The sequence below is a fragment of the Pongo abelii genome, chromosome 4 (assembly GCF_028885655.2).
Source record: "Pongo abelii isolate AG06213 chromosome 4, NHGRI_mPonAbe1-v2.0_pri, whole genome shotgun sequence".
NCBI lineage: Eukaryota > Metazoa > Chordata > Mammalia > Primates > Hominidae > Pongo > Pongo abelii.
The window spans coordinates 80,497,074-80,521,563 of NC_071989.2; the positions used below are offsets into that span (position 1 = coordinate 80,497,074).

Sequence of the window (24,490 nt, forward strand, 5' to 3'; positions counted from 1 at the left end):
TCATTTTCTGACTCTTTAAGGCTTTTGTGGATGGAAGTGATAAACTTTTTTTTAGTCTTTGTTCATATTTAGAAGAATGTACTAGTAAGGAACATACTAATAATTGATTAGGACCTTGTTTATCAACTCACTTCTATGACTGTTTTATTCTGCTTATTAGTAAATGTTAATTTATTTTATTTGAATGGAAACTAGAACCACACAGAAATAAATCTTAGGTTTAGGGGGATGGAGAGGGACATTAAGACAATATTTTTAGATCCCCCTATTTGTAGAGAAATCTTTCTTGTTAATCAGTGGCTTTCTTTTATAATGGAATGATCAATAATAATGCTGATCATGAATTTGTACATAGTTAAGCTTCATGTCTCAGAAGAACCAGTAACAAAATCCTCTATCATCTACTCTCTATTTCAAACTCTATTTTAAAATTTTTTCATGTAGCAAGTTATACTATATGACTTGTTTATACAGTTATAACTTTATACAGTTATAACTTTATACAGTTACCATTAATTAAAAATTATTTCACAAAAAATGCTAGACTTTCATGAATTTATATATAAAAAGGACTAAATGACAGCTTAGTGGGAGATAATTTTTTAGTCTCATATTTAGCATTTTGGGATATTTCATTAGGAGAGTAATTCATGTTTTGCTACTTTCTCTACTGCCAAATAATTTGATATTTCACGTATATGAAGTATGCCATATTTTATGGCATTTAAGGCTAGTCTGAGCAGTCAATCATTTCAAGACTATTTTAATTGTTTTCTAATGATTTCCACTTTATCATCCTCCTCTTCTACAATCTGTCTCTCATAGCAGTGCTAAATTTATTGTCCTTGAAGATCGCTTTGTGGGTGGATGTGTATGATCTGACGTGAAAACTCTTCCTATTTCCTGTAAGCTGTAGTTCACATTCCTTGACCTGCTATACAGTTAGAGAGATCTGGATTATAATCCCAAGGTCACCACTTAACTAGTCTGTAATTAGTTCATTTATTCATTCAATAAATATTTACTTATTTACCCAACTTATTATTTACCTGGCATTTTTTAAGCATTGAAGATACAGTGATGAACAGGACAGATGAGGTCCCAAGCTTATGTTCTAGTAGTAGTTACTATCTTGGTAGCCCTGTTCTTCCCATGAACACCACCGAGGATTTAGCAACCACCTTTACCATGCTTGTTTCCTCTCATTAACAGTACTGCCAGCTTCTTGAAAGCAGAAACTGCATATTCTTGTGTCTCTGGTTTTGTGGCATCACATATAATTGGTTTTCAGTAAATTATTGTGATCATAATGGGCTAGTCTCAGTTATTTTTCACTGTTAGAATTATTTGATTTTTAAAATTTATTGCTGATATTTGAATTAACTATTAGGTAACAACTAGAACTATTTCAGAACAATTAAAAAGATGCGTTGTCAATTAAAAGTAGAATAAAAAATTTAAAATGTAAAAAAAAAGTTTTAAAATTTACCTGATAGTTTTTTTCTATTGGAAGTTTTTCAATTTTTTTTTTTCCAGGCCTCATTGAATTTGAAGAGTGTGACACTGCTAGTGCAGTTGAAGGTGAGTTGATTAGTTATAATATGTTAATGCACATGGCAGCTAGCTAGTATCTTCTGTTCATTGAACAAATAAGGAGGGACTGCTATCCCTAGGTGTCAGCATACCTATGGAATGGAATGCTATAAAAATCTGAAATTAGTTTGAAGGCCTGCAGATGCTACTTGCTGCTTAATAAATAACAGATTTTCCCAAAATAATATTAGTGTGTTAGATTATATATTTTTAAAGATTGAGTATAACATGCATTTGTTTTTAAATATACATTGAAATAGTTTTCTTCATTGACATCCATGTTTAAGCCTTCTAATGTCAGGAATATGAAACTCATCTCTGTAATGTATAGTGCTAATTGTACAGTGGGTAACATTTCATTAATTAATGTTACCATCATTTGGCTGGGCACAGTGGCTCATGCTTGTAATCTCAGCACTTTGGGAGGCTGAGGCAGGAGGATTACTTGAGTCCAGGAGTTTGAGACCAGCCTGGGAAACGTGCTGAGACCCCATCTGTACAAAAAAACTTTTAAAATTAGCGGGTGTGGTGGTGTGCACCTATAGTCCCAGCTACTGGGAAGGCTGAGGTAGAAGGATTGCTGGAGCCTGGGAGGAGGAGCCTGTGGTAAGCTATGATTGTACCACTGCACTCCAGCTTGGGTGACAGAGTGAGACCCTGTCTCAAAAACAACAACAAAAACCCTTCTTGAATTTCCTCATCTGTACGATGAGGGCTAGCTTAAACCTAAGGTCTCTACTGCTCTCTTCTGTTTTTATTTTTTGGGAGACAGGGTCTCACTTTGTTTCCCAGGCTGGAGTACAGTGGTACGATCTCTGCTCACTGCAGCCTTGACCTCCCAGATCCAAGCGATCCTCCCACCTCAGCCTCAAAATTAGCTGGGACTACAGGTATATGCCATCATGCCCAGCTAACTTTTGTATTTTTTTTAGAGAAAGGGTTTCACCATGTTGGCTAGGCTGGTCTTGAACTCCTGAGCTCAAGTGATCCATCCACCTTAGCCTCCAAAGTGCTAGGATTACAGGCATGAGCCACTGCACCCAGTCTCTACTGCTCAATTCTCAAAGAGTAAACACCTAAGTTTTAAGTGCTGAATTCTGTTTTTTGAGACGGGGTCTTGCTCTGTCACCCAGGCTGGAGTGCAGTGGCATGATCTCGGCTCACTGCAATCTCCGCCTTCTGGTTCGGATGATTCTCCTCCCTTAGCCTCCCAAGTAGCCGGGATTACAGGTGTGCGCCACTATGCCCGGCTAATTTTTTGTGTGTTTTTAGTAGAAACGGGGTTTCACCATGTTGGCCAGGCTGGTCTCAAACTCCTGACCTTAGGTGATCCGCCCACGTCGGCCTCCCAAAGTGCTGGGATTATAGGCGAGATCCACCACACCAGGCCTTAAGTGCTGAATTCTATCAAAGTTAATAGCATGACTGGCCTTTAAAAATAATTTGTCATGAAAGAAGAGGATGCCTTATTAGGAAAATCAAAGATAATTTTTACTCCTCAGTTATGGTAGAATCCATTTATAGCATTGTTTGTATTAGGGACAACATTATGGACACAAGAATGCCATATTGTAAACTTACTTCTTTTTTTGTTTTTTTGTTTTTTTCTGTTTCTGTTTTTTTCTTTTTAATTTTTGAGGTAGGGTCTCACTTCGTCACTCAGGGTGGAGTGCAGTGGTGTGATCACAGCTCACTGCAGCCTCCATCTCCTGGACTCAAGCAATCCTCTCACCCCAGCCTCCCGAGTAGCTAGGACCACAGGCATGCACCACCACACCCAGCTAATCTTTTGTATTTTTTTGTAGAGACAGGGTTTCACCATGTTGCCTAGGCTGGTCTTGAACTTCTGCGTTCAAGTGATCTGTCCGCTTTGGCCTTCCAAAGTGCTGGGATTATAGGCATGCATCACTGCACCTGGCCCCATATTGTACTTCTAATGGGTCTGCTGTATCATCTTTTTATCTAAAACAATACATTTATATTTTGTGGCCCTCTAAAAAGCAAACATGATTTGACCTTTATAACATTATTTGACGTTTATAACAAAATTTAGTATAATGAATAATGTACTTTCTTTGAAGATTTAAGTTATCTCCATATGCTTATTATGTGTAAGGTGACTTAAGGGAGGCTTAGGAAAAGAAAAGAAAATTTTATCTGTCAAGTAAATGTTCTATGATCTTTTGATAAACAATAGAGTATGTTTTATTAACATAAGATAAGTCTAACCAATAGGGTTGAGTGGTTGATAACTTTATTTCTGTCATCCACATTTAGCATCAGCAGTTTTGAGCAAATTATGTGTGAGGATGCAAGATGTATTCATAAGTTTAATATGTTTATCAGGAACGTTTATGTTTCTGTAACAATATATGTTTATTTTAAAGGTATAAAACCAAGGAAAAGAAAGACCTTTGCTTTGCCAGGAATCATTAAAAAGGAAAAAGATGCAGAATCTGTGTAAGTATTTTAAATATTGTCAAAATCCTTTTTGTTTTTGTAAGTGATTAAGAATAAGACTTTTGAATTTGGAAAGAAAAAAGTATTTGGGAAATAACTCAAAAGTATATGTGTAAGGTGTGAAAAACAAGCCTTTCTAAATATTAATAAATACATTTGCCAATTCCTCTGGTTTTAGATAGAAGTATTAACTTACTAATTATTTAAAAATGTTAAGACATTATGGACAAAAGCTTTAATGTCTAGAAATGGAAATTTTTGAAATATCCTTATTTTTATAAAATGATAAATGCATATTTTAAAAAATTAAAAGTGCAAATAAAACTAAAAATTCATCAAAGTCTTAATGCCTAAGAGAAAATCTCTGGTCAACTATTTGATGAAAATCCTTCTAGACAGTTCTAAGTGTATAGGCACGTGGTGATACCTATACATACATTGATGGAAAATATTAAATAGGGGAGAGAAAAGCCCTAACATTTTACCATTTATACTGGTCATCATTTTTAGATGGAATATTTGGTCCACTTATAAGTCTGATTTACCTTCTTTTTTTTTTTTTTTTTTTTTTTTTTTTTTGAGATGGAGTTTCACTGTTGTTGCCCAGGCTGGAGTGCAATGGCACGATCTTGGCTCACTGCATTCTCCACCTCCCAGGTTCAAGCGATTCTCCTCCTGCCTCAGCCTCCCAAGTAGCTGGAATTACGGTGCCCATCACCACATCTGGCTAATTTTTTGTATTTTTGGTAGAGGCAGGGTTTCACCATATAGGCCAGGCTGGTCGCAAACTCCTGACCTCAGGTGAATCACCCACCTCAGCTTCCCAAAGTGCTGGGATTACAGGCCTGAGCCACCGCGCCCGGCCTGATTTACCTTCTTTTAAAAATAAAAAATTAATATACAAAGAATATATAATAAACATGTAAGAAATTGAGTTTAGCTAACTAAAATTTTTGTTTGTTTGTTTTTTACTTTGGCTACACATTAGAACTACCTGGGAAATTAAAATAAATATACCTATGCCAGGTCCCACCTCAGATCAATTAGATTCTCTCAGCATGAAACCTCAACATAGTTTTTGCTGTTTTTTGTTTTAAGCAGCCCCTTTGATTCCTAATGTATACCTGGGGTTAAGAATCTTTGAGCCGTGATTATTCAGAGACAAACTAGAATTAAAGGAATCCTTCTTTCCATGATTACTCAGTGCATTTAGATTGAAGAGACACCGATCAAAAGTCTTGAGTGATTTGTTGACCCACCAACATTGACTGAAAATTAGTTTAAAAACCCCGCTTCCCTAGCATAATCAATGGAATTCTCATGAGATTTAATATTTGATGGGCACTCATATTTTTAACATAAGAGAACAGTTTGTGCTTTGGGTATTCTTGCTTTCTACCTAGTTATATTTCTATTTGAGTTTCCTAGAATTTCTTTCATTTTAAATGACTGTCTCTTCCCCTCTCTCAAGTAGTATTTGGTTAACAAATCAAGACCAATTGTAAAGTCATCTATATCTGTAGTTATCAAATCTTCTGCAAATGTCTTTCTTGAGCATTTATGAAGGGTATATTTTTTAAGGGGCTGAAACCTAATCTATTTTTATAATATTAGCAATACATATTGAAATCTGATCAATTGATTAGTAAGTAAGTGTTTAAAATATATCTAGTTCATCTGTTAGTGGCTATATTGTAAAGAATCATGGCCTTAAATTATTTTTACAATGTATGGGTTTCATTACTGTTCATGTAGGGAGCTTATAGTATTTTTTAACCAGGTTTTTAAAACAGTTTTCCTTATCAACAATTTCCCAATATGATATTAAGCCACTTAGGGTGGTTTTTTGTTTTTGTTTTTTAACCAATGGCAATACTAGAGCAGAAAGCCAGTGCTTAATAACACTGTACCATCATCACCTTCTTTCAAACTTCTTGGCAGGAAAAATGTTAGAATTCACTTTGCCTGAAATGCCAGAGGCTCTTGGCATGCCTCTTCATAGCCTGAAGGCTTTTGAGATGCTAGTAATTGTGGGAGACAGGCCCTTTTCAGAGCTTCCTCTTCCTGGAGCTTCATCTGCAGGTGTCATACAGCCCACTGTGAAGGCAAACAGATAAGTACTTTACCCCGATAACTGGAGTGTTTTGGCTTAAAGCCAGAGAATAAACTCTTTGGAACTTTAACACTTCTTTTTATGTTCAAACTGCATCTTTTTTAAAAAAAGAAGAAAGTAGAAATGTTCTAACATCTTGATTAATTTGATTCTCTAGAAGGATTGGATTATTATTATTATGCCTTTTCTGGAACATTTCTTCAGAGTATGCATAAGTTTAGAAAAATATAATGTTTCTCATCTACCAGTAAGGACGCTGCATTTCAAAATGTGCAATTTTAAATGACTTTTAAGTGGATAAAAAGTCACCTGGGGGGCTAGGCCCGGTGGCTCATGCCTGTAAACCCAGCATTTTGGGAGGCCGAGGAGGGTGGATTACTTGAGGTCAGGAGTTCAAGACCAGCCTGGCCAACATTGTGAAACCCTATCTCTACTAAAAATACAAAAATTAGCCAGGTGTGGTGGTACACACCTGTAATCCCAGCTACTTGAGAGGCTGAGGCTGGAGAATTGCTTGAACCTGGAAGGCCGAAGTTGCAGTGAGCCGAGATGATGCCACTGAACTCTATCTAGCCTGGGTGACAGAGTGAGACTCTGTGTCAGAGAAAAAAAGAAGAAGAAGAAAGAAAGTCACCTGGGGTTTGCATTTACCCTGTCCCTTTGGTACTTCATTTTGGATTAAGAGCAATGTAGTCATCTTCCTCCTTTTTAATTTTTTCAGTCTGTTTTATCCTATTTTCCTTTAAGAAAATTCTTCAATGTTGTAGATTCTTCTGGTGTTTGCCTAGTATTTGGATAAATGGCGTTTATCTGTTTGTATAAGATTTTGACACACATCGCGTATCGTTTGAAATACTTGAGACCAGAAGTGTTTTGGATTTCATATTTTTTTGGATTTTGAAATATTTGCAGAATACATCCAGTTGAACATTCCTAAGCCAAAAATCCCAAAGCCAGAATGTTCCAATGAACATTTTGTTTGAGCATCCTGTTAGTGTTCAAAAACTCTCAGATTTTGGAGCACTTTGGATTTCAGATTTTTGGATTAGGGATGCTCAGCCTGCTTTGTGTGCATTAACTGTCACAAGTCAAAGGTCCAAAAACCTTTTAAGTCTGTGCTCTTAATTTTTGTTTGTGAATTTATTTTAGAGCGCATACATGGAAATTCTTCTAACCTCATTTTTAATGACCTCACTGGCCTTAGTTGTACATATTTAGGTCTTCTTTATGTTTTAGTTTTACATTTTAAATAATACTTTTCACTAGTGTATATGCAAATTCAATACTTGTTTATCAGTTAAATGATAGAATTTCAGTTCTCAACTACATATTACATTACATAAGAAAGTTATCCAACTGGAAGTCTACTCAGTATATTTGGAAAAAACTAGCTTTGACTTTTGTATCTACTAAGTTATGGAAAGTACATCAGATGAAACTGAAGTGTTTAAAAATTATATTTTTTCCAGTAGTTTTAGGTTTTCAGACTACTTGCTACTTAATACTGACTTTTTTTTAAAGTCAAACTTTCTTCTTTAAGGACATTTTTTTAACTTGCTTTACTTGAATGAAAAGCCATTAGAAAGCCTTGTAGGACTGACAGCTTTCTTGATGTGTGAGTATATTCATGGAAAAGAATTACTTTTCAAAATAGGTTTTTGAATATTTATAAGCTCTTAAAGCATAATGTAAGCTGATAGAAAAAAAGGAATACTCGTAAGCTGTTTGTTTTTTATTTTGTCAGGTGGTATGGGTATAAGAATGCCGTTTTTGAATTTTAAAATAATTTGGTATGTTTTAATCTTCGTGGTTTGATTTCTCTAAATATTTTTTGTAGAGTTTAAATAAAAGCTATGTTTAAGTACCAAAGTAAATACTTTAAACAAGCATAATTAGCAGACAATTCTAATTATTGAGTATTTCTGATATTTTGTTTTAATAGGGAATGTCCTGATGCAGATTCACTGGTAAGTAGATTTAACTTTGATATAAACAATTTAAATTAGTTATTTTCATTAGGATAAACCTAACATATTTGAGTTGAGTTGTTACCAGTCTTTCAAAGAAAAATACCATCATATTGTAAATTCACTATTAAAATTATTTTACAGATGCATTTTTGGATTTACATTGCCAGATGCTTTCCTATTAAATAGAAAGTATTTCTAACCACCTTTGAAGAGTGGACATTTTACTTTTAAAATTGGAGTGGTGCCATATCATTCTGTTTTTTTCTTGGGAAACATGCCAGAAATAAAATCTGTATACTTTATTTTAAAATGTGGTGTTCTTACTAATTTATTCTTAGCTCTATTAAAATACAACATTGTGCATGCATTTGAGTTCATTTAAGAGCTTGTCATTTTAGAAATAACAGTAACAAGAACCATGGTCAGTACTTTTCTGTGCTTTTTGTTTTATTTTAAAGAAGGGTTGCTTATATTTCTTGATTAAATGTATTTCTTTATGTGTAATTAAAGAAGACATCAAATGGAGCTCCCTTTGGTTACAGTGAGAGAGTAGACTTACCAAATGCTGTTAAGTAATGTGTAGACGGACATATTTTTCAAAACTGTTCATTAAATACCATTCATGTTGATAAGTATGGGAGTTTCAAACAATCTCTGTCCTTTGGTTATTGTTCTTGCCTGCATAACTGTTGTTTCCTTTGATCCAAAAACATTTTGATCTTTTACAGCATCATAGTGTACCAAAATAACTAAAAATATTTTGTGAAACACTGTGTTTTATGTTACTTAACTAAGATAAAATTAGTATTTTGTTTTATATTTTGGCCTTAAAATACAATTATGATTTGTTAACAAATTTATATGAAAAATAAGAAATAGACTTATAATGAGTTATGGGGTTAAAATCATCAGTGTATTTTTGGAGTTACAATGTTTACCTTACCACTTGGTTACTCTGTTTGATACCCTTGGTTAACTAATTAATGAAAAGCAGCAGATGTGTTTGGCATTAACTTTAGTACTCATTTTATGTCTGCATTATTTTTATGCATTTTATTTCTGAATTATTTGTAGCATTAAATTGATGATGTAAAATTAAATACAACTTTAATACTCCATGTTTTAGTTTACATATATATTCCCTTTAAATAAAACATTTTTAATTCAGTAACTAATTGATACTATTTTATAATGATCAGTATTATCCAATTTTGAACTTTACTTAGTACTTATCCAGAATACAAAAGAATACAAAATTCTAATACTGAATAAGAAGTGATTGATAAATTTGACTGTGTAGAAATGAAAAATATATAAAACTAGAAAAAATACATTATAAAAGGATTTGAATCATCAGAGACAAACTGGCAGAGCATCTTTGCAAGACATGTGACAGGGGCTAATTGCTTTAATTTATAAAGTTTATATGCAAATCAATACAGAAAGTAAGTGGGTGCCTAGTAGGAAAAGGGCATAGGATAAAAATGGTAAATTTTCATAAAAGGAAATAAAAGTGATAACCATAATAAATATGGCTCAAAATAGTGGTGTTCTTCTGGTGGAAATTAGAATGAATTTACTCTAGTGTCTAATCATATTGGCAAATTTCTTTTTAATTTAATTTTTTTTTTTTAATTTAGAAACAAGGTCTCACTCTGTTGCTCAGGCTTGAGTGCGGTTGTGTGATCATAGCTCGCTGTAACCATGAACTCTTGGGCTCAAGCGATTGTCTTGCCTCAGCCTCCCATGTAGCTGGGACTACAGGCACATGTCACCATGCCCAGCTGATTTCTTAAACTTTTTTTTTTGGTAGAGTTGGGGTTGTGTTGCCCAGGCTGGTCTTGAACTCCTGGCTTCAAGCCATTTTCCTGCTTCAGTCTCCCAAAGTGCTGGGATTCCAGGCGTGAACCACTGTTCCTGGCCAGCAAAGGTTTTGATACGTGCATACTGTTGGTAGGAATGTAAATTGATACCGTCTGTCTTGTGGATAGTTTGGCAGTATTGCCCCAAATAAGAAGTGTGAGTTCATTTTTGACCATGCCATCTCCCTGCTAGGAATTTACTGTTACAGTTATAGTAACAAAACTTTACGCACACACACACACACGCACATTGTATTAGTGTGTATGTGTGTGTATATGTATACACACACATATATAAAGTGTATATGTATGTACACACGCAGACACACACTTGATCAAGATTCATGCATATATAGAAAGTGAGGGATAGATAGATATTTATTTCAACCTTGTTTATATTAGCAAAAAACTGGAAATGCCAAAGCATCCATCAAAATGGGACTGGTTAAATAAATTGGTGGGGTAATAGATGTTATAAAGAATTAAGTTGATCTGTGTCTGCTGATATGGAAAGAACTTAATAAAAGCAAGTACGATATTTTAAGTGATTGCTGTTTTAAAAATAAGATATAAATATGTAGATATATGTGTTATCTTTATTTTAGAAGAATGAGTTACAAGACACTTTACTTGTGGATACCTTTGGGGCCAGGAATTACAGTGATCAGTAGAGAAAGGAGACTTGTTTTTACTTATTTTGTTTTGAGATGGGGTCTTGCTCTGTGGCTGATGTGACTTGGATTTGTGTCCCTGCCCAAATCTGTTGTCAAATTGTAATCCCCAGTGCTGGAGGAAGGGATGGGTGGGAGGCAGTTGGGTCAGGGGATAGATCTCCCCTCGCTGTTCTTGTGACAGTGAGTTCTCACTTGTTTGAAAGTGTGTAGCATCTCCCCCTTGACTCTCTTCCTCCTACTCTGGCCATGTAAGATGTGCTTCCTTCCTCTTTGCCTTCCACCATGATTGTAAGTTTCCTGAGGCCTCCGTAGCCATACTTCCTGTACAGCCTGTAGAACTGTGAGACAATTAAACCTCTTTTCTTTATAAATTACCCAGTCTCAGATAGTTCTTGATAGCGATGTGAGAACAGACGAATACAGTGACCCAGGCTGGAGTGCAGTGGCACGATCATAGCTCACTTCAGCCTCGACCTCCCAGGCTCAAGCATTCCTCCCATTCCAGCCTCCTGAGTAGTTGGGAACACAGGCATATGCCACCATGCCTGGCTATGTTATTTCATTTTTAGTAGAGGCAGTGTCTCACTATGTTATCCAGGCTTGTTATTTTCTTTTATTTGTAGCCTATAAATAATAACTTATGGCCTATTCATGGCTTCCTCTTACTAATTATTTTATTCTTCTTACTAATTATTTTTTAAAACATCAATAGGCTATCATGGTAGGGAAATTATTCCTTTCTTTTCCTTTCTTTAAAGGTCTGTGTAATTTAAAAAATTATTTTTAGCAACTGCATCTTTTGAAAGTTGGCCAAGGAAGTGTAATTGCTCTTTTTTTCTTTTTTCTTTTTCTTTTTTTTTTTTGGTTTTTCTTTTTCTTTTTTTTTTTTTTGGTTTTGGTTTTGGCCTATGTCCACATTCCAAACAGAATTTAAGAAACATTTCATTGACTCTTGAGCTGCATTCTGGTATATATTTTTTAAATTGCCACCACCACTTTAGCCAGAGTAAACAACTGCCTTTAAGATTGGTGGGTGAAGTTGCCTGTTCTGTTCTTGTTCATACTGCTTTTGACCTAGGGCTTCACTGCAGCTGTATGGGCCCTAATATAGAAATCATGGATTGAATGGGTAAAGATGAACACAGGTAATGTGTACGTTTTTATTAATATCAGGTTTCTATGAATAGTTCTAGGAGTAAAAAGATAGTACACTGAGAATCACTGCTTTTAAGAAAAACTATTTATTTTGAAATAAAGATGCATAGAAGGTTGCAAAGATGGTGTATATAACAGTACTGTGTACTTGTTACACCTTCCTCCTGACACTAACATTTTACAAAACTGTCATGTAGTATCACAACTGGAATATTGACACTAATTCAGTCAAAACAGGACATTTTCATTACCACAACAATCTCTCATGTTGGTTGCCCTTTTACAGCCACTTTTCCTTACGCCTTCCTTAACTTCTGGCAACCACTAACCTTTTCTTCATTCCTATAATTTTGTCAATTCAAGGTTGTTCTATAAGTGAAATCAGACAATATGTATGCTTTTGAGATTGGCTTTTTTCCACTCAGCACAGTTCTTTGGAGATGTATCCAGGTTGTGGTACATATGAATAGTTTATTTTTTATTGCTGAGTAGTAGTCCCTGTTTTGGATGTACTAAAGTTTGTTTAACCACTCACCCATTGTAGGACATTTTGGTGGTTTTTCAATTTTTGGCTATTAGAAATAAAGTTACTATGAACAATTGTGTACAGGTTTTTGTGTGGACATAATGTTCCTCTCTGACCCTGATAATTTTCTTTATGAAATCTACTTTATCTAATATAAAGACAGCCTCTTTTCCCCTTTGTTATTATTCATGTTTGCCTAGTATAATTGTTTCCATCCTTTTTCTTTCAACCTAACTATATCGTTATATTTGAAGTGAGTTTCTTATAGACAGCAGATAGTTCGATTATGTTTTTAAAAATCCATTCTGCCAATCTCTGCCTTTTAATTGATATATTTTGACCATTTATATGTAATGATATTGTGAGATTTTAAGATTGCCATTTTTTGTTTTGTTTGTTCCTCTGTTTTTTGTTTCATTTTGCTTTTTTCTTGCCTTTCTGTAGGTTATTTGAATCCTTTTTTAGAATTACATTTGACTTTATAGAGTTTTTCAGTGAATCACTTTGTAGAGTGATTTTAGTGGGTGCTCTAGGTCATTTTCCATTACCTCCAGATAGTTGTTTACAGTGGTTTTTTTGTTTTGTTTTTAATAGAGCTAGGTTCTTGATCTGTGGCCCAGGCTGGAGTGCAGTAGCACAATCCTAGCTTACCACAGCCTTGAACTCCTTGGCTCAAGTGATCCTTCCTGCCTCAGCCTTCCAAATAGCTAGGACTACAGGCATGTGCCACTACACCCAGCTAATTTTTTTATTTTTGAGTAGAGACAAGGTCTTGCTATATTGAGCAGGTTGGTCTTGAACTCTTGGCCTCAAGTGATCCTCCTGTTTTGAGCCCCCCCAAAATGCTGGGATTATAGGCCTGAGCCACCGTGCCTGGCCTGCTGATGTGTTTTGATCAGAATTTATCGTTGTAATCTGCAGGAGGTTGGTCCAAAAGCTGCTTACTCAGCCATATAGAAAACAGCTTGGTATTATTAAATTATTACATTGTGCTATATAGTGTATTCACTAAACAAATAGTGTATTATAAACAAATTGAAAGTAGTCCATTGTTAAATTTGAGATAGAACCTCTGGGAGACTAAATACCTGGTGTGTTTCTAGGGTACTTGGAATGGGGACAAAGTATTTTGAAAAAACCTTTCATTCTGGTTTCTAAAAGATTCACAATTAGCAAAGTTTCCTTATTTTTAAAGTATTTTAAAGTGATATTTGCATATTAGCAAGCAGTAGAAAGAAAGGGCTCTACCTTCAGTGTTAAAAATACGGCCTTTGTTATCTTTTTATCCATGGAATCTGCTCTTCACCCTACATTAGATTTTTTATTTCTAGTTTTTAATTCCATCTGTTAACTCACTGCTAGCTGCATTAGACTGTTTATTTAGTCTGGAAGCAATAGTCACATAAATGCTGCCCTCAGTTCTCCCTAACCTTGTGTTGTGCCTGCCTTCACAGTTCTTCATATCTTTCTTGCTGAGCTTTAGAAAGTGATTAGAAGAACAGAATACCTTACCAGTAAAAGGATTTTTGCTGCAATTCCTTGGCAGCCTTTTCTTTCCATTAAAATTTTTTTTGAAATTTGGAAATCATTTCTAACTTACTAAATTGCAAGAATGAAATAATACGAAGAACACTTGTATGCCCTTTATTTTTGTCACATTTGCATTCTCTCTATGTTTGTGCATATGTTTACATGTGTATAATATTTTTTCTGATCCATTTGAGCACAAATTAAATATATTCTGTCCCTTTGTCTCTAAATACTTAAGTATATATTGCCTCAAAATTTCACATATTCCATTATCTAACTACAAAAGCATATTCAGAGAAGTGTTCCTCTTTCCTGTGTCCCTTCTACCCCATTGCCCTTCCTTGTAGGTAACCAACTTTATTGTGTTCTAATTATCCTTTCTGTAGTTTTTTTTTTAAACAAAGATAAGCAGATGTATGTTTGTGTTCTTATTTGCCCTCTTACTTAAAAGTTATAATACTATATATGTTCTTTACTACTTGGCTTTTTAAAAATTAGCAGTATTTCCTGGCAATCATTCCATATTAGTTCATAGAAACTTTTCTCGTTTTTTTTTTTTTTTTTTTTTTTTAACAGCTACATAGTATAATCGTTCCTCAGTGTCCTTGCAGGATTGGTTCTAGAACCCCCTGAGGATACCAGAATCACTGAATGTTCAAGTCCCTTACATAAACTGTCATAGTGTTTGTATATAACCCACACACATCTTTTAAGTCATGCTTTAAATCATCTCTAGACTACTTATAATACCTAATACAATGTAAATGGATATTGTAAATAGTTGTTTTACTGTGTTTTTTTTAAAGATTCATGTTTTGTGTATTTTTATTTTTTATTTATTTATTTATTTCGAGACAGAGTCTTGCTCTGTTGCCTAGGCTGGAGTGCATTGGCACCATCTGGGCTCACTGCAGCCTCTACCTTCCAGGCTTAAGCGATCCTCCCACCTCAGCTCCCTAGTAGCTGGGCTACAGGTGCATGCCTCCATGCTCAGCTGATGTTTTAATTTTTTGTAGAGATGAGATCTGACTATATTGCCAACTCTACTGCTGGTCTCGAACTCCTGGGCTCTAGCAGTCTTCCTGCCTCAGCCTCCTGAAGAACTGGGGTTACAGGCATGAGCTACCACAATCAGCTTATTTTTTATTTTTTTTAAATATTTTTGCCGGGCACCGTGGGTCATGCCTGTAATCCCAACACTTTGGGAGGCCGAGGTGAGCAGATCAACTGAGGCCAGGAGTTTGAGACCAGTCTGGCCAATATAGCGACACCCTGTGTCTATTAAAAATACAAAAATTTTCTGGGTGTGGTGGTAGGCGCCTATAATCCCAGCTGTTAGGGAGGCTGAGACAGGAGAATCACTGCAGGAGGTGGAGGTTGCAGTAAGTTGAGATTGGGCCACTGCACTCCAGCCTGGGTGACTGAGCGAGTCTCCATCTCAAAAAACTAAATAAATAAAATAAAAATATTTTCAGTCTGCAGTTGGTTGAATACATGCAAATACCGAAACTGAACCTGCAGATATGGAGGAATGGCTTTACCCATTTTGTGTATGTACCATAGTTTATTCAGCTGTGCTTGGACATTTAGGTAATTTCTAATAATTACAGGTTATAAGTAATCTTTGATGAATAACCTTGTGCATATGTATTTTTGAATAGTTGGAGCTGTGTCTTCACAGTGAATTTCTAGAAATGGGATTCCTGGGTAAAAGAGTGAATATATATGTAGTTTTGTTACACACTGCTGAATTTTTCTCTATACGGGTTGTGCCAATTTGTATTAATACTCACAAAGTATGAATATGCCTTTCCCCCGCAGCTTCACCAACAGAGTATATTTTCAAGCTTATGAATTTGCTATCTTAATGTGGTTTTAATTTTCTTGGTAGTCTTTTATTTCTCATTTTGTTTGTTTTTTGCTTATGGTTTATATTTACACTCTCAGTCCTTTCGCTTCACCACACCACACCCCAAGATACACGTAGTCTTAACCTTTTATTTCTTTACTTTGAGGATTTGAATGAAAAATTGGTTGTCCACAAAGCTGTTGACATTCCTACCCAAATACCTGTTTTCTTCCTTTTATTTTTTCCTAGTCCTTGAGGAATAGGGAGGGGCCTTTTTGTCTTATCCTGTTTTTTCTTGACTCTTAGAGTACATTGTTCTCATTTTATCTCACATATTTGTGATATCTGTAGTATTTATTGGCTCCTCTTCTGCTTTTAGGCATGCCCAGTTTTCTTTAACTTGAAAAAAACCTTTTTCTGAACACCTGAACTGAATGTTTGTTTATCTTTCTGTGTCTTTGTGTATGTTATTTCTCCTTGTTTGCAGTGTTCTTTCAACTTATGGGAATTTTATGATGTGACCAGAAAACTCCTTTTTGAAGCTATTAAAATGCATTAAAACTGATTTCTGAGTTATAGTATTTAGGCAACTCTGCTGTTTTTAATACTCCCAGCTAGATTATTTTTATCTTTTTATTTTGAAGAATTCTAAACAAATGTGTGTGTGTGTGTGTGTGTGTACATGTGTGTATATATACACACACATATACATATATATACACATATATATATACATACATACATATACATATATATGTATATAAATACCATCATGGTCTCTCATGTTGGGGCTCTCATCAGTCAGCCCCAACAGCTTGCCCCAGCCAATCCTGCCCATCCATTTCCTCTGCCCAAATTCTAGAATATTATAATTTCATCTGAATTTACATTATATATATCTTTAAAACATAATCACAATATCATCACATCTAGAAATAATTTATAACTCCTTAGTATTTTGAAATAACCATTCAGTATTTATATTTATCATCTTTGATGTCCATTTTATTATGCTTTGTTTGAATTTGTTGATATGTCTTAAGTCTCTCTTGATCTGTAGGTTCCCCTTCCCTCCCTCCCTCTCTATTTAGCTTTCTGGTTTTTTTTTTTTTTTTTTTTTTTTTTTTTGACAGAGCTCACTCTGTTGCCAGGCTGGAGTGCAGTGGCGTGATCTCTGCTGACTGCAACCTCTACCTCCTGGGTTCAAGCGATTCTCCAGCCTCAGCCTCCAGAGTAACTGGGATTACAAGCATGCGCCACCATGCCCAGCTAATTTTTGTATTTTTAGTACAGATGGAGTTTCACCATGTTGGCCAGGATGATCTTGATCTCTTGACCTCATGATCCACCTGCTTCAGCCTCCGAAAGTGCTGGGACTACAGGCATGAGCCACTGCACCCGGCCCGCTTTCTGTGTTTTTATTGGCAAGACTAAGTGGTTTGTTTTATAATTTCCTTTAGTCTGGATTTTGCTGATTATATTGCCATACTGTATTATGTTTTACTTCTTTATATTATTTAAATTGGCATTTGGATCTAGAGGCTTGATCAGATCCAGGTTCAAGTTTTTTTGGTCTTGTTTTATTTTGTCAGGGCTGCCTCTCTCATGAGACACATGGTGTCTGGTTGTCACTCTTTATGGCATGTTGGCAGACATTGATGGTTTGTCTTAGATAGTTTCACTAGTTCACCCAGACTTTAAACTGCGTAAGGAGCTGCTAGATCTCATGTTTCCATAGAGCTTATAGCAATAAGAATATTTAGCTTGATAATAGCTTTCAAATCACATGTACTTTTAAAACTAACTTATTCTTCCTAATTTATAACAGAAACTATAGATTTTGAGCAATCTGAATTGGTCTCCACCTCAGTGATTTCTTGCCCTGAAATTATGAGTTGTGTTTCTCCTGTTTCATTTTGCAGGTCTTTCGATTTTCAGATATCCAAAGCATGGAGTATGATTTGAAGCTAATTAACTAAAAGGATGTAATTTTTCTTCGGTGTTCATCATTTCGTTAACCTGTTGATATCTGAGAAGTGGTTTGGTTCCTTAGTAATACCTGAGGCTACTTTGATAATCTCTAATAATTTTGTACATTGGAGTTGTCATTATAATTTTTTTTTCTTTTTCCCTTAGAACATTCCTGATGTAGATGAAGAAGGCTACAGTATTAAACCAGAAACAAATCAGAATGATATCCTTTCATCATCTAGTATTCTTATGGATTATGTTGGCATATAAGTAGGCAGTTATAAGAAAATCATGTATTAAAGCCTCTTCCAATTTTTTATTAATTATAAAATGTGGTTCCTTATTTGTCATTTGACATGTGTTTTTGTTGTTGTTGTTGTTGTTGTTGTTGTTGTTTTTTTGAGACAGAGTCTCCCTCTGTTGCCCGAGCAGGAGTGCAGTGGCACAATCTCAGCTCACTGCAGCCTCTGCCTCCCGAGGTTTCAGCGATTCTTCTGCCTCAGTCCCCCAAGTAGCTGGGATTACAGGCATGTACACCATGCCTGGCTAATTTTTGTATTTTTCGTAGAGACAGGGTTTCATTATGTTGGCCGGGCTGGTGAAGAACTCCTGACCTCAAGTGAACCACCTGCCTTGGCCTCCCAAAGTGCTGGGATTACAGGTGTGAGCCAACACGACTGGCCTTGACATATTTTTATTAATAAAAGTTAGTAGCCTTATTTCTGTTAAGGTCTGTTTTACTCTTTGTTTTTTTTGAGATGAAGTCTCACTCTGTCACGCAGGCTGGAGTGCAGTGGTGCGATCTCGGCTCACTGCAACCTCCTACTCCTGGGTGAAAGTGATTCTCATGCCTCAGCCTCCCGATTATCTGGGACTACAGGTGCGTGCCACCATGCCGAGCTAATTTTTTGTATTTTTAGTAGAGACAAAGTTTCACCGTGTTAGCCAGGATGGTCTTGATCTCCTGACCTCGTGATCCACCTGCCTCAGCCTCCGAAAGTACTGGGATTACAGGCGTGAGCCATCGCGCCCGGCCCAAAGTCTATTTTACTCTTAAAGGTTTCATTCCTTTTTTAAAATAAATGTGTGAAAAACTGGTTATACGTCTAAGGTAATTTAAAAACAATTCTTTAACTGAAACTCACATACCAAAGAGAACCATTTCTACTCATCTAGTGATTCTGACTCCGAAGATGAAGAACCAAAGAAGTATCGGATAGAAATTAAGCCTATGCATCCAAATAACTCACATCACACAATGGCTTCTTTGGATGAATTAAAAGTATCTATAGGGAATATAACACTCTCCCCAGCAATATCTGTAAGTACAAACACGTGTGTACTCTTTATATAAAAGTCTTTATTTTTCTTATCTACTTGTGTCTGGTCAAACATTACTTAGCAATTGTTAAGCATGTTGACTGAGGAAATACTTAGTTTATAATTTTTATACAGGCAAATAAACTTGTGAATTTGGCTTAATTTTGCTTTTGAAAGTAGAAAGTGAAAATGTCAAAAATTCACTATTTCTGCCATTTGTTGCATTTCATAAACAGTGCTGTGTGTCTCTGGCAGTATTCTTTGAATTGGCAGTATTAATTTTTGCCTCATCTAATTTTGAAGTGTTTCTTCTATGTTTTTTGAGCCTTATGTGGGAGGGAATTTTATAAAAATGAATTTAAAGATTAAATTATATATTTGCATTTTTTTTAGTCTGCCACTGTAACATTTATTTTCCCATACTTTTCATACAAGGAAAGGCACAGATAAGAATTCTTAGTGGTAATAGTTAATTCCTCAATTCTAAAATACCGTATTTAATAGGATTTGAGGGAGAAATAAAACATTATCCAAGTAAATTTTTTCCTCATTGATGTCAATTTTAAACATAAAAATGTTACACTCTGAAAAAATCATTTCTTAGGATGACAGTTAAGTATATCTATATGTGATCATCATGATTGATGTTAAATCTGTTCTTGATAATGAAGAGTAAAGGTTCTCACCATTTCATATCATTGTCTAATTACATATTTTATATAGTTACGTGTATTTGTTTGGAAAAAAAGGTGGTTTTCTCCCAGTCATGTACTTCAGAATTTAGTTTCAGAACTATTTTCTTTCTACCAAAAATATTTCTGAAATGAGGTTTTATTGTACCATTACTATTTAACGTTAAGATTAATGTTGAAGTACAGAGTTGCTTAAAAGATGGTGAATATAGGGCCAGGCATGGTGGCTCACGCCTGTAATCCCAGCACTTTGGGAGGCCGAGGCGGGTGGATCACAAGGTCAGGAGATGGAGACCATCCTGGCTAACACAGTGAAACCCCGTCTCTACTAAAAAAAAATAGAAAAAATTAGCCGGGCGTGGTGGCATGCGCCTGTGGTCCCAGCTACTCGGGAGGCTGAGGCAGGAGAATTGCTTGAAAACCATGAGGCGGAGGTTGCAGTGAGCCAAGATCACACCACTGCACTCCAGCCTGGGTGACAGAGCAAGACTTTGTCTCAAAAAAAAAAAAAAGGTGGTGAATATATATGAAGTATGAGGTTGTAAACCATTAAAAATGTGTATTATGTAAGAGCATAACTAATATAAAATATGTATGTTAAATATATAAAACAAAAGCCTAGAGGAATATATGGGTAATGAGACTGTGAATAGTTTTAAATTTTCTCTTTTGTACTCTTCTCTTTTCAGTTTGTTTTTAAAACAATGAACATGTATTAATTTCATACTATGAAAATAATAATCAGAACAATTTTATAGTTAATATTGGATAAGAAAAGATTATATCTGACTATATTTTGCTGCCTCATTTGCTTAACTTTTTCCCACCTGACAGTGTATGTGTTTTAAGGTGTATATAGTTTAGATATGATTGAATAGGAATGATAAATTATTACAGCACAAAAATACAGTATTCAGAATTCTAACCTAATTTTCTTTTTCTTCCATGTACTACTAGAGACACAGTCCAGTAAGTACAAGATTTTATATTTTTGCCCATTGACTTTTAAAATCATTGTAATTTTGAAGATTGACTTTCAAAATATTTGTATTAAATTTTTAGATTAGCAAGTTTTAGTGTTTTGCTGTAGATGTTGCTTTAATATTTTAAAAACATTAGGTGTTAAAACTACATGTATTATTTTTTGCTGTAAAGCAAAACTACTGACAGTTTTTTCTCTATATCTTTTATGTAAATACACTTTACAATTGAGCAGATATACTAAAAACAACATAAAATTAGGTTCCCAGTATTAACGTTTTACCAAATATTTAATTATCAAATTAATTTGTTTTATGGTACCTATTTTGCATCTTTGTTTTAGGTACAGATGAATCGGAATTTGTCTAGTAAGTTTGACATTTGAATTGTTTATTTTATGTCTATTAAAATTTATAAGGCAATTTGTTAATCTTTTACCCTTATGTAGCTGTAGCAATAAATGATCTTTTCTCATCATGAGCCCTACTGAATGGCTAGAAGGATAATTATTTTATATAGAAAACAGCGTATCTATATTACTTCCTGCAGAGCTGAGAGACCTGCTTTAAACTTTAATACATGGCTACAACATTTTTCAGAAATCACCAAAGCCAAAAAGTAACTTCTGATTCAGAATGTTAAACGGTTTCACTGGCATTCTCTGTCTTATTAACCAGAAAGCATTTATAAGATGAGTAATATTGAGCTTTACCTATTTTTAAGTTGTGTCACAATTACAAATTCTGTTATAATTTAATTATACTAAAAACTTTTCTAAGGTGCTAATACCTTTTGCAGAATCATGCATTAAAAATAACAAGGGTTGTGGGAAAAATAGTTGAAGCAGCCCGCTCAAAAGCTATATAATTTTGTTAACAGAAGACTTAACAAAAACTTTAACATCAGTCTTATTAAAACAGTTTAATTTAATTAAACTGTTAATAGATTAACAGTTTAATCTAACACAGTTTAAAAGACCTAGTAAATGAATAATAAATACCAAAATAAATAAAAGTAAGGATTTTATCTTTAAAGAGATGTTGATTGTAGCTTAATGATAGGGGGTGTGAGGAAAATGAGGATAAATGGAGGGTGCTGAGTTGTGGAGATGAGAGCAAAATGCAGAAATATTGACGAATAGTGCAATAAACACTGAGGCAAAACAACCAACCAAACTGAGCCAAGTGAAGAATGTAGAGTGAATGGGTATCATGTACTGTGATACTCCTCCATAGTTTGTGGAAGTTACTCATATTGATGTACTTTGCATTCATCAGGTATTGCTTGGTGATGCAAAGAAAACATGAAGGTGCAGCAAAAATTGCTTATGCACCAACGTGAGTTTTGCATTAATGATGCTATTCCCTGTTTACCACTTGCTTGTGAAATGAGGCACATTACAAATCCAAAAGGTAGCAAAACAAGCTATCTTATAAACCTGTAAGATTCTTAATTTTTCAAAATATGACATCCTCAAGAGTTAATAACTACTTTTTGTCAATATAATAATCACTAATAATATTCTTAGAACTCGAAAAATGCATTCATGATTCATCAGTTAAAATTAAGTAGAATTTATGTATTTAAACATTTTTCTAATTTTTAAAGTTGCAACCCATAGTTTCTCTTTTCTAAACAGCAATTTTAATGAATATCATAGTTTAATTGACTGAAGTCATTTCTTACTAAAGATATTAGAAGATTTAGTAGTTTCAGTTATTTTAATGTACACAATAGAAAACTTGTTAAAATCTTATTTACTTTTTCTTCATTATTGTTTGTATTTACATTATCAATTCCAAAATTTTTAATTGTTACAGTGTTGAGATATGTGTATAGAGTTTCTCTTTTTCATTAAAATATTTTATTTCTCAGATTATGAAGTTTTCATAATATTTTAATTTTTTAATTAGATGAGGAGTTAACAAAATCAAAGCCATCTGCTCCACCCAATGAGTAAGTTTCCATGTTTAATTTTGTTAAAAAATAGACTTTATTTTTTAGAGCAGTGTTTGATTTATGGCAAAATTGAATGGAAAGCACAGAGATTTCCCTTTATGCTCCCTGCCCCTTCATATGCCCAGTCTCTCTCACAGTCAAATTCTCTCACCAGAGTGGTACATTTGTTACAATCAGTAAACCTGCATTGACACATCATAATCACCTAAAGTCCACAGTTTGCATTAGGATTCATTCTTGGTGTTGGACAGATGTGTAAGGACATGTATTGGTCATTATAGTATCATACAAAGTATTTTTGCTGCCCTGAAAATCTTGTGTGCTCCACCTTCTCATCCCTTCTTCCACACACTTAACATTTTAAGTATCCTTTTGTCCTTTTTTCTAGAGTTTTATTAGCTCTATAGTTTTAATTCCAGTAAAGTTTTGTTAATCATCCTGTTTTCTGAGCTGTCAAATGCCATGTTGGAGTTTTTAGAAGTTTAAAATTATTTCTCACTTGGTAGTATGTTCTTTTACAATTAAAAAAATCCATTTAACCACAGTTGGCCTTGGTAGTCTCACTACTTCTAAATAAATGATGAAACCCTAAATTCATACATATGTGTATTTCAGCTAGTTATTCTCATGGGAATTTTCTCATTTCTTCATTCAGTTTTGACTGTGACCTTATAAAATAATATACTTCGTAAGCTTCAAAACAGAGAAGTGTGTCAAATTGGAAAGAGAGAGAGAGGCTAGAAGGCATGTTGCCAGCTCTTCTTAAAAAAAAAAAATGTTAAGCCAGTGTTGCATGGGTCTCTTTTTACCTCTGTGTCTATCAGTAAGAATACTCTCTTTGAGTTAATGGTTTTTTGCTTGTCTGTTTTGAGACAGGGTCTTACTCTGTCTCTCAGGCTGGAGTGCAGTGGCATGATCATGGCTCTCTGCAGCTTCAACATCCCAGGCTCAAACGATCCTCCCACTCCTGTCTCCCAGCTAATTTTTTTCAAAAAAAATTTTTTTTTTTTTTTTTTTGTAGAGACTGGGTCTTGCTATATTTCCCAGGCTGATCTCGAACTCCTGGACTCAGACTCCTGAGCCTCTCAAAGTACTGTGATTACGGGTGTGAGCCATCAAGCCTGGCCACAGTTAATGTAAAATACAAGTAAAAGGAGGCTTAATTAAATAGGTAGTTTACAATTATTTGATACTTTTGAGGTACTAATTGAGCACAGTGGTGGTATTTATTGGATGTATCATCTTTAAAGATAAGTTGTTGAGTGTTTTAAAACTGTTTTTAGGAATCATGCAGTTGCAATGCTGGGCTTTATCATACGAGGTGTAGTGTGCTTTCATGTAGGTGCATGTTGAGATGCTAGATATGTACTCTTACAAAATTACAGCACTTTCATTATAGAGGGCCTGTTTTTTTTTGTGTGTGTAAGATTTCCTAAAATTTTTTAAAATAATGGCAGTTTGATACATTAAAATATGTAAGCCACCTTTCTGTACTTAAGGGCTTAAAAAAATCACTTTACCCTTTTTCTTCATCTTTGAAAATAAGTATGGCCTTATAAAATTTTAACCCAATTTTATACCACTTAAATTTTCTTTTCAGGATTGGGTGCTATGTGTGAACCAGCAGATGTGAGCCTGTTTTAGAATCAAGTAGCTGTATGTCTTTGGGCAGTTCATTTAGACGTGTGCTGCTCTTTTTTATTTGTAAAGCTGAAATTATTATTCCCATTATGATAGCCCCCAAGGTGGTTGAATCTAACAAGGCATGATGAATGGGAATTAATCTTCCCCATTCTCCTCTGCTAACTTCACATGTTATCTTAGGTTACGCTTCT

At 34.7% G+C, this 24,490-nt stretch overlaps 1 protein-coding gene across 3 annotated transcripts in view; it reads left to right on the forward strand.

Annotated features, from left to right (window-relative positions):
- The window catches only part of FCHO2 (FCH and mu domain containing endocytic adaptor 2), a 129,355-nt gene that overhangs the window by 72,295 nt on the left and 32,570 nt on the right, over window positions 1–24,490 (forward strand). For all 3 annotated transcript variants that reach the window (XM_054555094.1, XM_054555095.1, NM_001132756.1), the window contains 8 exon segments: window positions 1,537–1,581; window positions 3,981–4,053; window positions 8,109–8,133; window positions 17,869–17,926; window positions 18,849–19,024; window positions 20,673–20,684; window positions 21,040–21,064; window positions 22,610–22,652. In XM_054555094.1, the coding sequence (XP_054411069.1) occupies window positions 1,537–1,581; window positions 3,981–4,053; window positions 8,109–8,133; window positions 17,869–17,926; window positions 18,849–19,024; window positions 20,673–20,684; window positions 21,040–21,064; window positions 22,610–22,652 (457 nt within the window).